Source organism: Dipodomys spectabilis, unplaced genomic scaffold, assembly GCF_019054845.1.
Source record: "Dipodomys spectabilis isolate Male_0828 unplaced genomic scaffold, ASM1905484v1 ptg000140l, whole genome shotgun sequence".
In the NCBI taxonomy this organism is placed as follows: Eukaryota; Metazoa; Chordata; class Mammalia; order Rodentia; family Heteromyidae; genus Dipodomys; species Dipodomys spectabilis.
In genome coordinates this window covers 3855519-3872566 of record NW_024870817.1, presented here as the reverse complement: position 1 = coordinate 3872566, position 17048 = coordinate 3855519, and the positions used below count along the sequence as shown (strand labels likewise).

The 17048-nt window shown below is 37.1% G+C and overlaps 1 protein-coding gene across 1 annotated transcript in view; it reads right to left on the bottom strand.

Annotated features, from left to right (window-relative positions):
* Slco6a1 (solute carrier organic anion transporter family member 6A1) overlaps positions 1-17048 on the bottom strand; it is a 52089-nt gene that overhangs the window by 4545 nt on the left and 30496 nt on the right. The window contains exons 8-12 of the mRNA XM_042691008.1: positions 13728-13923; positions 12989-13142; positions 5643-5830; positions 3055-3119; positions 387-524 (exon numbers count right to left, since the gene is read on the bottom strand). Coding sequence (XP_042546942.1) covers positions 387-524; positions 3055-3119; positions 5643-5830; positions 12989-13142; positions 13728-13923 — 741 coding nt within the window. The remainder of the gene's footprint in view (positions 1-386; positions 525-3054; positions 3120-5642; positions 5831-12988; positions 13143-13727; positions 13924-17048) is intronic.

Sequence of the window (17048 nt, the reverse complement as noted above, 5' to 3'; positions counted from 1 at the left end):
ATACAGTACCACTTCTGGTTTTCTGGTGCTTAATTAGAGATAACAGTCTCATGGACTTTCCTGACCTGGCTTTGAACTTTGATTCCAGATGTCAGCCTCCAGAGTAGATAGGATTACAGGAGTGAGCCACTGGCATCCGGCTTGAAAACTACAAATTTAGCCGGTCGCTGGTGGCTCACGCCTGTAATCGTAGCTCCAATAAACCACCAGAAAACCAGAAGTGGCGCTGTGGCTCAAGTTATAGAGCGCTCACCTTGAGCTGAAGAGCTGAGGGACAGCGCCCAGAGTTCAAGCCCCACGACCGACCAAAAAAAAAAAAAAAAAAGAAAACTACAAATTTAAAAACCATTTTACTTCTCTAAGTTTCTATAATGTGTGTCACTTACATATTCCCACCCATATGGAGGCCATTTTCATCTTGTTATAGATCCAACAACGTCCTTTGCGTCCACATATATTAGCGTCTCGAAAAGTACATGAACTTCGTATTGTCCATTCAAAGATTAAGGGTCCAGGAATGGTCCCTGTAATATTCAATCACTGTTTCCCATGAAAATACTAGAAATTTTCTCTTAAAACATCAGTGTACAGACATCACTTAAAATTATCTAGTAATTTATATATAGCTATTATAATTAACTCCTGGGAGCAATATTACGTTTTCTAAAAATCCTTATGTCTCCATGTATCAAAATAGTTGCAAACAAATGTTTTGTTTTTTTTTTTTCTTTTTAGAATTTTGTGATGGCATTTTCTATAAAACATTTCAAAATATATTTTTATTTTGCATGGAATATATGGGATAAATATTTATAACAATTACTATTTTGTAAAGATAATTGTGGTGTTTTTCAATGATAAAGAAATGAGTTGGCAACCTACATCTTTTGTTTATCAAGATACTATGAAAGATAACTGAAAGCACAAAGCCTTTCATATGTTCCGGTCATCCTAAAATTTATATGGCATAAAATCTCAAGAAGCAGCTGTGTAGCTTGAGGAAAATCCTACATACTCTCAGAGACTACATCTCCCCAGCAACAGGGCTACTTCCAGCTGAAGGTGAGTGGACAGTTACACAGAATCATCCCCAAAATGCTAGAAACTGGATTCTCGCCTTGTGACTCTTGATATTTGTCAGTGGTCATTATCTACTTTTTTTTTTTTTTTAAATCGTTGCTCAAACGGAAAACCCTAAACCTACTATTTACTACATCTATTTCTTTTTTTGTTTTTTATATGTTTTTTATTGTAAAAGTACTGTACACAGGGGTTACAGTATCATGAGTAAAGTAATAAATACATTTCCTATCGAGCATTGTTACCTCCTCCTTTGTTTTTCCCCTACTTACATCTATTCCTTATCACTGTTTTCCAATCCACCACAAAGTTTGCATCATGAATTCTAAAGGTATCTTGAATATGTTGATTTTTCTTTCTCCACTAAAACCTCCAGATTCCAATTCAGAATATCTCTTTACACTTAAGCAAAAACCCTCATTTCTTTTCCTCCACATGTTGAATAATATTTTTGCCATCAGTTATCATTTAAAAATAAAATATTTCTCCTTGCTTAAAATTCTTTAGTGATAAAGCACCATATTAACTATAGTCTGTATCTATAATGCCACCTTATTATAGCCTCTTTCAGGCAAAAATTCATTAGCCTTAATGGGCCTTTTTGTGGCAGGGAATTTGCTGTTTTTTATGCTACTTCTTTTTTTTTTTTTCTTTGGGTCCGGTCATGGGGCTTGAACTCTGGGCCTGGGCGCTGTCCCTCAGCTCTTCAGCTCAAGGCTAGCACTCTACCACTTGAGCCACAGTGCCACTTCCGGCTTTTTTCTTATGTGGTGCTGAGGAATCGAACCCAGGGCCTCAGGCATGCAAGGCAAGCACTCTACCACTAAGCCACCTTCCCAGCCCCTCTATGCTACCTCTTAACAAACCTCTCCTTATCCTTCTCTGATCTTCATCAAAGCCAGATGTATTTCTCTACATTCCCTTATTACTTGCATTTCAGTCTGTAATCCAATCCAGTCTCGTTCAATCCGATCTAGTTTTTCTTACTGCAGAGGTGTGTGTGTGTGTATGTTTTGTTGTTGGTGGTGGTGGTGGTGTTAGTTGTGAGGCCTGAACTCTGGGCCTAGGCACTGTCCCTGAGCTATTCAGCTCATGGCTAGCGCTCTACCACTTGAGCAACAGTGCCACTTCTGGCTTTTTCTGCTTATGTGGTGCTGAGGAATTGAACCCAGGGCCTCATGCATGCAAGGCAAACACTCTACCACTGAGCCACTTTCCCAGCCCCTGCAGAGATATTTTTAAAGCATTGCTTGAACTGAACGTTTTAATTATAATGCAGATTTGAAATACAGATTTTTTTTTTTTGGCTACTTAAGGTGTGAAGAGTCCATTACCTTTAGGAAATGTGTTCTTGGGAATAAATACATTAGTGAACACGTCTGATTCAGTATCTTTGGTGATTAAAATATTTTTAAAAACTAGTCTTATTTAATGACTTACTAAACATGTAAAAAAAAGTAAAGTGGTTTTGATTATACAAATGTTTTGTATTGGCTATTAAAACAACTCATATGAGATGATGAATATATTTCAGGTTAAATGCATTGCATATCTCATCCAATATAATTTATTGTCTCTCTTTTTGGACAGCCAGGGCTTGAACTCAGGGCTTGGCCATTGTTTCATTGTTTTTTTTTACTCAAGGTTAGTGCTTTCATTTGAACTCCACTTCTGGCTGTTTGCTTGTTAATTGGAGAAGAGTCTTACAAGCTTTCTTGGCCAAGCTAGCTTTGAACCATACTCCTCAGATCTCAGCCTTCTGCATAGTTAAGATTACAGGCATGAGTTAGTTAGTAGTACCTAGTCAATTATTTCTTCACAAAGACTGCTTCCTAAATTTTTTCAAATAAGTCTTCTATTCATTTCTTCTATCATAATACATTGCAATTTATTACAAAATTCTAAAATCTTTAAGCATACATACATATAAGAAAAGAAACATTTGATCTAATGAAAATTGCTACAAATTCATACCAAGTAGTCTCACAATCACATAGGAAAAGCCCAAGGCCAGAGAATGGAGTCTGCTAGGTACAATCCTGAAAACAAACAGCAATGGTATTACTAGCTATACATAATGTATGCTGATTTAAAGCTTTGGTTTTTTTCTTATGTATCAGTTGTACTAACAGTTCAATTAGAAGATTTCAACTCCTTTCATTTCCCATTTTCTGCTTATTGCCAACCAATATCTTTCTTTTTTTTTTCATGAGAGAATGTGTATGTTTTGGTCCTGAGGCTTGAACTCATGGCCTTGGAGAAGTCCCTGAGCTCCTGTTGCCCAAGGCTGTGCTCTACCTGTGTGTGTGTGTGTGTGTGTGTGTGTGTGTGTGTATGTATGTTTAATTGGAGATAAGAGTGTCTCACAGACTTTGCTTCTCAGGTTGACTTTTCAATTGCAATCCTCAGATCTCAGAGTAGCTGGGATTACAGGCATAAGTCACTAGCACCTGGCTGAAAGAGAGGATTTTGTGAGCCAAATCTACTATCCCAGCCTCCTTTCTCTGCTGATATAAGCTCTCAATTTTCATACCAGATTGGCTGCATTGCACTTTGGCATTCCTTGCATCCTGCCCATATCTGAAATAGTCACTTCATTCAACTTTGCTTAACTTGTCTCAATTTTCATGCATTCCTCCCTTTCCTTGTGTACCTTTGGTTATTATATTCTCTACTCAAAAGCTAAAATAAATTAGCAATAATCTTCCTCAATAATGAGTAATATAGTAATTGACATAGATGTGCATGTGTCTTTACGATTTATATTTATTTTTTTTAATTGTTGTTTAAAATGAGTATTTCTGGGATCTTGTCTCCAATGATATTCTTTCCTTTCTACACAATCTAATCCATTGATGAAAATTTCTACTTCTTTTTTATTTATTGACTTTTCATTTCTTTCTTTCCACAGAGGAATAAAAGCATGTGGGGAGTACTGCCACCCATTACTAAGACTAAAGATCTCCCAGGCTGGATTTCTCCTAGCACTGACAGCCTACTGCTAGTGTTGATTTAGCATGGAATAGTACCATACAATAGTTTCTTTGGCCCTCTGAAAGGGTACAAAGCAATCAAATAAAAGCAGCTTGCATTGGCTGGGTAAAGCACCTAAACTCTGATTGATCTTGAGAGCCCTAGCCTCACACTTCCCTGTTTAGGAAACTTGATTCATATTCACAAACATCTGAGCTTTCTTACCAGAGTTCATAGTTTGTGATACAGCTCCAGTGCTTTGTTTCTTGTTGCTTTTACTCTGGGGTACACTGCCAGGTTCTACAATGATTCTCAGGGGGCTCACTTGCTTAGCCAGTAGAAAGGTAGCATGGGTCTTCTCTTCTCCCCAGCTAGGAGTTTGAGTACAACTTCTCCTCTGTGCTAATAGACACATTAGAAAGTTCTGGGAGGCCTTTCGCTGAGTTTGTTTACTGCACATGATATAGATTTCCTATTTTAAAACTTATTTTTGTAGAGTGCCAGCTGGTGAGTGCCTGTGGGTCTTCCTGAGGTTTGCCTTTTTTCTCTTGTTTGAAGCCCTGCTCAGAAAGTCCCTTTGTGGCCTACTGTTTTGCTCCGAGCTCTATGTTACATTGTTCCTTTTGCAAATATAAGTTTAATATTTCTGGTTTTAATTTGATTTTTTAAATTTCATTTTTTTAATATTTATCATTGCCTTCTCTTGCCTTTTTGTGTCCCTTGTCTCTCTCTGAGCCATGATCCAGATGGTTTGTGCTAGGTGTTCCTAATCTACCATTTAAAAACTCTCATTAGTTTACTCTTTGCAATGGTTCACAAATGTGTACACAGGTAACAGTATTCATATTAACATGGTAAAATAAAGATTAACATGGGCAAGGACTTAACTAGCTCAAATCTCCTATTTACCCATCATGCTGTACCTATCTGAAAAATCCTTATCAAAGTATTTTAATCATTTTTTGCTTTCCTTTCATTCATAATTTTTCCTGTGAATGAAGATATTGTCCCTTGTCTGGTTGGCCTGTGAAAAACCATCTATCTTCACAAGGAAGATATGGTAGTACCAGATCAGGTTATGTTTTGCCCCCTACTTTGTTACCTGGCTATTTTCTCCAGGATATTTATGGCTCAAAATTTCTTGTTAACCTCTTGAGAAAATTAAATTTCAAAATAATGACCAATGGTTCTATGGATAAGAAAAAAAATAATGCTGTGAATCTTCAGGAAGAATTCATGAAAAATGCTGGCTGGGCCAGACACCAGTGGCTGATGCCTGTAATCCTAGCTACTCAGGAGGCTGAGATCTGAGGATCAGCCTAAACAGTAAAGTATGTGAAACTACGTATCTCCAAGTAAGCACCAGAAAACCAGAAATAGCACTTTGGCTCAAGTAGTAGAGTGCTTGCCTTCAGCTGAAGAGCTGAGGGACAGTGCCCAGAGAATTAAGTATAAATTCTGACAATATTAACTTTTTCTTTTGTATCTGCTACCAGGAAAGATAGAGAAAATTTTCAATAATATAGTATAATCTAAAAACTTGCCCTTTTGTCCTAAGTGAATGATAATTGTAAATATTGTATACCTACCGGAAAATTACCAGATTGAGTGGTATAGAAGAAAAACAGGAAAAAATAATTGCAGAAAAGATAAAAGCAAAAAACAACGGTAATTTATAACACTTGGTGTCACATTTTCCAGGCAGGGCATCAATAAAATCACCTTCTATATCAGAGTTTAACAATCCATTTTTAATGCAGCTGCAATTATAGTATGCCTATTAATGTCAAGATAGAAAACAATGTGTCAGAAAGTCATGAATCAAAAACTCTTCATTAAAAAATAAAAACTTAATCAGTAATTGTAGGCAGACTGATGTATTAATAAAAATACCCTCACACTAACTCTGATGTTTATTATTTAGAAGTGAAACATTAATGATAAACTCAAGTTATTATTATTATTATTATTATTATTATTTTACTATTGTCAGTCATGGGGCTTGGACTCTGGGCCTGGGCACTGTCCCTCAGCTCTTCAGCTCAAAGCTAGTGTTCTACCACTTGAGACACAGCACCACTTCTGGTTTTCTGGTAGTTTATTGGAGATAACAGTCTCACAGCCTTTCTTGCTCAGGAAGTCTTTGAAGCATAAGCCTCAGCTTTTAATCTCCTGAGTAGGTAGGATTACAGGCGTGAGCCACCAATACCTGGCAAACTCAAGTTATTTTACCCAGGGATGTGTGTGTGTGTGTGTGTGTGTAATAACTATTATGTAAAGTTCTGCTGACAAAAAATCCTCAAATATTCATACTTTTTTCATAATGATCCATAGTATGTAAATTGGGGGCAATTAATGTAAAAAATAACAGACAATTTTAGTTGGTATTTAAAATACAATTATATAAGTGTGAAACGTATTGGAACTAAGTTGAAAGGATAATACCTTTGATTTATAATGTAATGATGTCATGATTATTATTTATTAAACCCAGCAGATATAGTGTCTGGGTCACAAAATGCTTGTAGAACCATGTAAAATGATTTCATATTAGTTACTTTTTATAGTTATATTTTATTAGCATTAATTCGTTGACAAGAGGTTTCATTTAGACATGCCCATATATGCATTTAATGAATCTTGATCAGACTCATCTCTCTCCCCATTCTTCCTCATCTTTCCTAAACCAATATCAACAAATGTCGCCAGGTGCCGGTAGCTCACGCCTGTAATCCTAGCTACTCAGGAGACTGAGATCTGTGGATCACAGTTCAAAGCCATCCAGGGCAGGAAAGACTGTGAGACTCTTACCTCCAATAAATCACTCAGAAAACTGGAAGTGGCACTGTGGCTCAAGTGGTACTTGCTTTGAGCTGAAGAGCTGAGGGACAGTGCCCACGTCCAGAGTTTAAGCCCCACGATGGACAAAAAAAAAATTGTCTCTGACCCACTTTCCAGGTACATAAACTATTTCAACAATATTTCTCCTTCTTTGTTCTCTCTGCTTCCACTAGTAATCCAGTACAGATGGGATCTGTCTTTTATTCCTGTCCCTCATTTTTCTTTCAGTGTATGTTAATTGTTAAATAGGGTTTCGCTATGGTATATTTCATGGGCAGGTATATAACATTGAAATCAGGTTGACCTCTCATTATTTCCCCAGCACCACTTTTCCCATTATTCAACAGGTTTCAGTGAGTAGTTTCTTTTTACAATTCTTCATTTATCATATGCAATATATTTTGGTATTGTTCATAGTTTAACATTCTCTTCCCTCTTCAGTTCCTTCAAATAGTCCCTCAATTATAACATATAACATGTTTGTAATTTTAGCAATTTGAGGAAGGGGCAGTATAGGAGTTTGAACTGGGATCCTTCCATTTCCTAGGCAGGTGCTCTTCCACTTATGCCAAGACTCCAACACTAATTTTAGTGAGTCTCAAAAATAAATAATAATTTAAATATTATTATATTCATATTATTAAGCAAAACAATATATAAAACTTGCATAGATATGTTAATTTACATAACAATACATTTAATTTATTTTTTAAATGAAGAAAGGGTAACACAAAAATAAAAAGTTTATGGAGGGTCAGTGAAAGTCTCAACATGGACATGAATAGAAGAATAATTAAAACCTGAATCTTTATTATGTTATTTCAGGGTTAATACTGCAAGAAAAATGAAGCAGTACAATTTTTCTAAGACCTAAAAAATGATTAGAGTCCAGAAATTATTTAGAAATTTGTTAACTACCAAAACTACCCTAAATAATGAACAATAAGAAAAGCAACAAATTGAACAGGAATATAGAGATAGACTACTAATAAAGAAATAAGAGATAAAAGGTGAATAGAATCCAAATGATTAACAAAGTAAAATTTCATAAGCATTGTTGAGGAAGTTCTTATTACTGGGTATGTTGAATAACAGAAATATGAAACTATCCAAATTAAAGTTCATTGAGAAGAGAAACCAGAGTTTACCATAGCCACATTATGGAATCAATTCAAATGCCTTTCAGTGGATGAATGGATCAAGAAAATGTGATATATGTACATATACACAATAGAATTCTATGCTTCCATCAGAAAGAATGACACTGCCCTAATGATAAGGAAATGGAAAGACTTGAAAAAATTATACTAAGCTAGACCTAAAGACACATAGGCCACATGGTTTCCCTTATTTGTAATAATTAGAATGTGCCTATAAATCTACAAGTAAACCCAATGGATAGCAAATGACAAATAATTATACCTGGACATGATTAACTATACAGCTTAAACATTTACACAATGAGAACACAGGAGGACTATAGGAGAGGATCACAAGGGCTCAATAGCTATGTGCATATGATCATATAAAATAATGCTTATCAAAATGAACTCCAAGTAATTGAAGCAAGAAGTTTTTTTTATTGTACTGTTCATGGTTCTCTTTTTTCTCCTTTTTTTCTTTGATTTATTCCCTCTGTTGCTGTTTTTTTTTTTTAAATTTTGTACTCTGTCTTGTATATAAGTTTATCTGATTTGGGGAGGGGAAAAGGAAGTACAGAAATGGTGGGACAAAGAGTGAACCAATTCAGCAGAGATAGTCACTAGACATTATGTTGGAATGAACTTTACAACTGGGGAGAGCAATGTTGGGAGGGGAAAAACTGGGCAAAATGAGGTGGGGTGTCACTGCTCAAAAGGAAATGTACTCATTACCTGACTCATGTAACTGTAACCCTTCTGTACATTACCTTTACAATAAAATTTAAATAAATATCCTTCTGGTTGTTGGGGGAAAATACAGAAAAAACACAATGGCAATATACTGTGTCATTTAGAAAACATCCTACTTGGGAAGATAGATATAAAAGGAAATCATTGATAATGGGCATGTGGTTATTATGGATGAAAATAGGGCAAAGAAAAATTGCAGGTGGTATTAGGGGATGTAAGTGTATACTAAGCATAAACTTAAATTGTCTCAATGATGAAGTGATATTTAAGAAAAAAGTTGAAGAAAGTATAGGAATGAGTCATATGATTATCTAGAAGTATGTTACCAGTAAGAGCAGATAAGCTGTTGTAAAAAATTGCACTAGCACTTGCTTGACAAGTTTACAAAAGAGCTAAGAGAATAATATGGGCCACAAAACATCAAGGAGACCAGAGAAAAATAAAATTAGGATTGTAAAAGTAAGGTATACTGTCCAACAGTTATTAAGTAATTGATAAAGAATGTAAGAACTTTAGTCTCCATTCTTATTGATGAGAAGCTCTTCGGGAAATACATTTTTTGGGGGAGTCCAGTTGTGGGGCCTGAACTCTGGGCCTGGGCACTGTCCCTCAGCTCTTCAGCTTAAGACTAGCGCTCTACCACTTGAGCCACAGTGCTACTTCTGGCTTTTTTCTTTTTGCTTATGTGGTGCTGAGGAATCGAACCCAGGGCCTCATGCATGCAAGGCAAATGCTCTACCACTGAGCCACCTTCCCAGCCCCAGGGGAAATACATTTTAAAGATCATTTTGGTTGCTAGCAGTCTAGGAAATTAAGGGTAAAAGTAGACACATGTTCAAGGAACTATTAAAACAATGTGTGATACAATAGAGCTAGGAAGAAAGGTTTTATAAGAGAAAACAATCAAGATGATCATATGTACCATTATTTAGAAAGTCGATTTAAAAGGATTTGCTGTAGAAGCCTAGCGTAAATGATAACCAAAGACATAGAGACACATAGAAAGGGTCTCCCTGGGATAAACAGAGGTCTTCAACCCAGGATAGCAATCAGGGAAGGAACTAAAAAATCACACTATGATATTACCTTGCTTTTATTTTCTCCAAGGACTCCTTAATAGGTTAATTTAGTCAAAGGAGGGCTAAGGAGGGCAAAGGAGCACACATCTTATCATGTACTCTTCTCATACACTGAAGAGGTAGAAAAGGGTAACGAGTGGATCAGGAAGTCAGACACAATATATACAGCACAGTAGTTGGTTGTAAGTCAGAAGAATCTAAGCTAAGAGAATGAGTGAAAACACAAGATAGTAAGGTCACCAAAAACTAGGCTCTGGAAGGGCTGAAAAACTCATGGATCTATGTAATGGAGAGTTAACTGAAAGAAATAAAGTGTAGTTCAAATGTAGGATAACTGAAGTTGAGATCATAGAAGGGTGTAGGAACTGACAAGAAAAACCCTTGGGAAGAATGGAAGGATATTGGATGAGGAGGATAGTCAAGATTTGGAGGAAAGAATAAATCAAGAATTTGTAAAGGTAGCATATTTTAAAATCCTCAAGATAAATTCTGCAATCACCACGCATAGTATTCAGGAGCATGACAGTGCCCAAAACCTAAATACTTGAGATCTTTTATTCAAGGCTAGTACTCTATCACTTTGAGCCATAGCACCACTTGTGGTTTTCTGCTAATTCATTGGAGATAATTGTCTCTCGGCCTTTCCTGCCTGGACTCGCTTTGTATTGAGATCCTTAGATCTCAGCCTCCTAAATACCTAGGATTAGAGGCAGCCAAACATGAATTCTTAAAAGTCATTCTGGCTCTCTCCTGTACTCCTAGCTACTCAGGATGCTGAGATCTGAGGATAATGGTTCAAAGCCATCCTGGGCAGGAAAGCTTGTGAGACTTTTATTGCAAATGAACCACCTGAAAACCAGCAAGGGAGCTGCATCTCAAAATGATACAGTGCTAGTTTTGAACAACAACAATAACAAAAAAAGCCCAGAGCTAGAACCAAGGCCTTGAGTTTAAGTTCCACCACCAACCAAAAAAGAAAAAAAAATGATGTCTGGTGATGGTAAAGAGAAAATAGTCCAAATGTATCAAAGAGGAACTAGTAGAATATTAATCTCTTCTATGGTGCAGAAATATGAGACAAATAGGAGAAAAATAGACTTCTATGAGTTAATGCGTCTATTAATTAATATTTTCTGGAAGAAGTAGACACTGACAACCAGAAAGGTAAAAAAAATGCTTTAGAAAGAGATAGTTAAAAAAATAGTTTTCAACAAATCCTCAAAGAAACAACTGCCCAATAAGTAAGTGGGCGAAAGACCTAAAGAGAAGCTTCTCTGAAGAAGAAAGAAGGATGGCCAATAGACACATGAAGAAATGTTCAACATCCCTAGCCATAAAAGAAATGCAAATCAAAACAACATTGAGATATCACCTCACTCCAGTTAGAACAGCAAAAATCAAGAACTCTAACAACAACAGATGCTGGAGGGGATGTGGACAGAAAGGAACCTTACTTCATTGTTGGTGGGAATGTAAACTTGTTCAACTACTTTGGAAAGCAGTATGGAGGTTCCTCAAAAGACTCCATATAGAGCTCCCCAATGACCCAGCAATCCCACTTTTGGGCATTTACCCAAATGACCACAAACAAGGCCACACTAAAGCTACCAGCACAACTATGTTTATTGCAGCATTATTTACCATAGCTAAGATATGGAACCAACCCAGATGCCCCTCAGTAGATGAATGGATCAAGAAAATGTGGTATATAGACACAATGGAATTCTATGCCTCCATCAGAAAGAATGACATTGCCCCATTTGTTAGGAAATGGAAAGGCTTGGAAAAAATTATATTAAGTGAAGTAAGCCAGGCCCAAAGAAACATAGGTCCCATGGTTTCCCTTATTTGCAATATCTAGTATAGGTATGAGTCAAGCGGAAAAAGTCAGAGAATGTGATGTTAGGAAAACTAACCCTCAAATATGTATTTTAATGTTTTTGTTTCATTCATGCATGTGTTTCTAACGCATTTATAATATTATTTCTTTGTTGCTTTGTATGTCCCTCCCCCACAGTGTAACCCCCGCTTTCACTATATTTGATGTAAGTATAACATGTGGAGGAGACGGGGACAAACAAGTCGTTTAAGGATTCAGGTGGACCTGTTGCAACAATGAGAAGTACAAAATGTCATGTCAAAACCAGCTTTACAATGTCGGTGGGGGGGAGGGAGGGGGGGTATGATTGGGTGGGGGGGAAGGGGGAGGCTGGGAAGGGAGGTGAAGGATAAACAAAAGAGGAGGCTGCAATGCTTGGTAAGAAATGTATGCATTTTCCTGCCCATGTAATTGTAACCCCTCTGTACAGTATGTTCTCAATTAAAATAAAATAAAAAAAAATAGTTTTAAATAGTTTTGGCTGTCTTGTTATCTTTAAAGAGTTGTATAGCTGGGTGCTGGTGGCTCGTGCCTGTAATCCTAACTACTCTGGAGGCTGCAATATGAGGATCTTGCTTCGAAGCCAGCCCAGGCATGAAGCCCATGACTCTTATCTCCATTTAATCACCAGAAAATCAGAAGCGGTGCTGTGGCTCAAAGTGGTAGAGCACTAGCCTTGAGCTGAAGAGCTGAGGGACAGCACCCAGGCCCCGAGTTCCAACTCTACAACAGCAACAACAACAAAAAAGCGTTTAGAATAAAGTTGCAAAATAAATTCAACTCCAATAATTGAAAAGGCAGATTAAAATCCAACCACAAGTAATGAGAAGCACAGGTAGGCATTTTGAATTCCTCAGTAGGAAGGAACTAGACTGAAAGGCCAAAAGGTGAGAAGTGGCCAAATGCCTAGATGTGGGAAAAGATCTTGCAAACTTTTGGGTGTCATGTGCTATTGATAGTTAGTACAGAACTAAGGTAAACCACAAAAGTGAGAGAAAAAAAATGCCTTGAAGGTAAGTAACAGTCACTCACAGATTCAAAAGTATAAAATCAGTCTGGTATAATATCTGGAGGTATATTTTGATGCTAATGTGTCTCCTCCATTTCTAACTCCCACCTGATAGTCCATTCCATGGAACAGATTTTTCCCTTGTTTTAACATTTAAAATAAGATAAGCAGGACAGAAAATCAGGAGTAAAATAGAAGCATGATTTGCAAGTTGAACATATTACTGAAGAATTACCTTTTCTCTGTTTAACACTTTAGAACGTTTACAGCCTGCAAAGCAGGGAGAAAAATATTCTATGTCATCTCTTCCACATACAGAAAAATAGACCATGGCTGAGCATCTACAGTGAGCATTGCAAGGCGCTATGAGGTTTCCTACCTCACCTGTCCTGTAAAAAATAAGGAGATCAAATTTAACTGTATTATTACTGTTTTGAATTAATATACACAGCAAGTTATCAATGATAAGCATAGGGTATGCTTATTGAAATTATTTCCTTTAACAGCTTTTCTGAAGACATAATTAAATACAGTAGTAAACATTTTAGATTATACCTCTTCATTTTTTTTTTTTTTTTGGTCATGCAGCTTGAACCCTGGGTTTGAGCATTGTCCTTGTGCTCTTCAGCTCAAGGTGAGTGCTCTACCACTTGAGCCACAGCACCACTTCCAGTTTTCTAATGGTTTACTGGAGATAAGAGTCTTACGGATTTTCCTGCCTAGGCTGGCTTTGCACCGTGATCTGCAGATCTCAGCCTCCTGAGTAGCTAGGATTACAGGCATGAGCCACCAGCGCCTGGCCCATGATACTATTTTTAAATATTAAACACAAAAGTATATATTTTTATTCTCTATATATGATTTACAATTTTAAAACTGACATATAATAGTTAGTGTATAAATAATTATTCATTGGTTGAGAAATATTCTATTGGGTTCTGATTTTAGAATATAATGTATGAAATCATATTTACCCATCATAATTTTCATTGATTCCAGCAAATTTATCTGGATCGCAGTTTACAAAAATTACAAGGGAAAGACATGCAGCAGATACAGCAGAAGTAAGCATTATAAATCTCAGCAGGCCTTTACAAGACAGTTTTAACTTAGAAACAATGAAACCTCCCAGAAAATGGCCAATTGAACCTCCTGGAATTAAAATAACTCCTGAAAAAAAAGAGAAGAAATTAATTAAGCATTACAATAAATATTGCAGAAAATAGTTAACCTATACAGAAAATTCATACAATGATGTAATTCTCTCAATGATGTAATAAAACATAGAATTTATTTCTGTGTGTGTGTGTGTGTGTGTGTGTGTGTGTGTGTGTGTGTTTCCTAGGGCTTGAACTAAGGGCCTAAGCATTATTCCTTAGCTCTTTTGTTCAAGGATAGTGCTCCGATACTTGAGTCACAGTTCTACTTCCATCTTTTGGTGGTCAGTTGGAGATATGGGTCTCATGAACTTTCCTGCCTGAGCTGGGTTTGAACCACAATCTACAATCTCAGATTCCTGAATAGCTATGCTGGTGGCACAAGCCACCAGCAGCTGGCCAGAAAAAAAAAAGCATTAATAAACATCTTTTTTTTGTTTTTGGTCCTATCATGGGGCCTGAACTCTGGGCCTGGGCGCTGTCCCTCAGCTCTTCAGCTCAAGGCTAGCACTCTACCACTTGAGCCACAGCACCACTTCCAGCTTTTTAATTTTTTTTTTCTGCTTATGTGGTGCTGAGGAATCGAACCCAGGGCCCCATGCATGCAAGGCAAGCACTCTACCAGCCCCATAATAAACATCTTAACCCACATAAACATCATAAGAAAAGCAAATTAAGAGTAGCACTAGCATCATGGACCTATTGAATTTTCCAACTCCTATATGGTAATAACAACTGGACAAAGACTGACAATCCATGCCAAATAGAAGTTGGAAGATTTTTCTACTGACAGTTGTACCTAGCTAGATGACTGGGTTTATAGCTATTGCAAAAGACACGATTAAAAGAACATGAATTCTTAAATATACATTTTTGAGGGAGACTGAACCAAGCCACCCTCTGGATCTGTAAATGGATGGGCAATATGAGTGATCTAAGAGAAATGGGGGACTCTAGCAATTATCAGATGGAGTTCCCATTCAAGCACAGCTACTTACAAAGAGGGACATGGGAAGAGAGAAAGGAAAACAGAAGAGAAATATAGTTAGGAAATAGTCAATGAAGATATACAGTAAATTCCTACACTGATGTAATCCAATGCAAACCACAGCATGCATGTTGGGTTAAGTTGAGATAAAGAAGAGAAAATTAAAGAACAAATCACAGAGTTCCCATTACCATCAGATACAACTTTCAACCTAACAAACCTGACAAACACTTGAAAAATAAGCATTTTCCAAATGTTCAGAAAGATACATAACAAAAGATACATGACATGAAAATGAAGAAGTAAATGAAAAAGGGAAGGCCGGTAACAGGTGGCTAAAAAACCATAAGAAAATTAGACAGTTAAAGAAAAAAGACCGGTGTAAGCTCAAGGTAGCACAGTAGGGAAACAGCTCTACTTTGCTCCTCCATAGGCTAGAAACAAAGCAACAGGTGCATAACTAAACAACAGCTGATAGAAAGGAATGTATGCATGTAGGCAGTCCTCACCAGTAGCACAGAAAAGGAAATCTGGAATACTGTAAAGATGTTCAGGAGAACAACAAAGCAAGGTAAACAGAATACCTCAACTCCTTCTGCTCAGCAAATCAACTGGAGAAAGAGATATCTTCCCTCCAAGGAAGTAAAAACCAAAGAGTCACAGCATGGCAATGAAGATTGCACCCTACAGACAAATCACTTAAATAGGTGACCTGACATCCGCACAACACACTCCACTTAAAGAAAAAAAAAATCCCCATCATGTCTCTGCAAAATATGAAGGCTAAAGCCAGAAACCATCTTGACAATTATCCTGTTGTTAAGGACTCAACTGCTCTGGAGTTTTGAAAACTTGGCACAATCAAATCTCAGTTTCCTTATGGAGATTTCACTGCATTAACCAGATAGCAAAAGTCACACCCTTAACTAAAAAGAAGTACTTCTGAGAGGTTTTTGCTGTGAAAAGTTAGAAGTTGTAATGGGAAAGAGATGTAACACACAGTGGGCAACTGCTCTGGGGCACAGAGGGGAGAGAAGGTTTCTGAGTAGAGATCTAGAAGACAGAGGCCAGGAGAGGATTCCTCCAATATGGGGCATCACCGGCTCTCTCCCCAAATGAAGCCCCCTTATGGCTAAGCATTCACAAAGGAAAACAGAGTGCCTCATAGTCTGCCTTCACTGGAAAAGAGAAGCCAGTAGTCATTGGTTCTGTGTTTGTACGTTGCCCAAATTGGCCCTCTCCAAATACTGGAAGCCTATCCTTTCCTGAGACATTTTTTTGTTTATTTCCTTGTCCTTTTTTTTATTCTTCTCTTGTTCACTTGTTAACATGAGACTTCTCAAACAAATGATTAGTTGAAACACTCATATACTCTACACAATTCTTGGGGTTCTGATAGGTGATAAGACAATTGGACTAAAGGGTTTGAACCTCAAACTCAATCATTCTGACCATAGTATTTTCAAACCTTTACCAGTAAGGATAACTCATGAAGTCCAACAAGATTCTGAACACTTTTCATTTCATTTTTATTGACTATGTAGACAGATTGAAGATGTTCAACTTGTTGGGCAGTTGAGGAAGAACTGATTTCTTTCTTCCCTGCAAACAATAGGCAGACTAACATCACTTGAGACTCTGACTTCTGGAGGTGCTTATACTTCTGTTTGACATAATACTTGTTTTTTTGCCCACTTTGAACTACATGTGTTCCCTACAGATGGTTTTGTGGACTTACATTTCTGAAAAATAGTGTAAGTTTTCATCAGGCTAGCTAATGGGAGATCAATGAATGTAAGATTCACTGGTTCTTTAAAAGATTTGCTTTTGGAGGACACATATTGTTTGTCAAAAATGAAGGGTGAAAAAGTCCAGCAGTGGAGCTAAAGGGATACTGTGATGAAAGTGAACTATACAACTCCTGGGTGGAGAGCGGATGGAGGTAATGGAAGAGAGTGAGGGAAAGGAAGATACTAAACTAAAGGAAATGTACTCATTACATAACTTATGTAATTTTAATCCCTCTGTGCATCACATTTTAGTAACAAAAAAGTAATTTAAAAAAAAAACTTTTTTTTGGGTCTGGTCATGGGGCCTGAACTCTGGGCCTGGGCGCTGTCCCTCAGCTCTTCAGCTCAAGGCTAACGCTC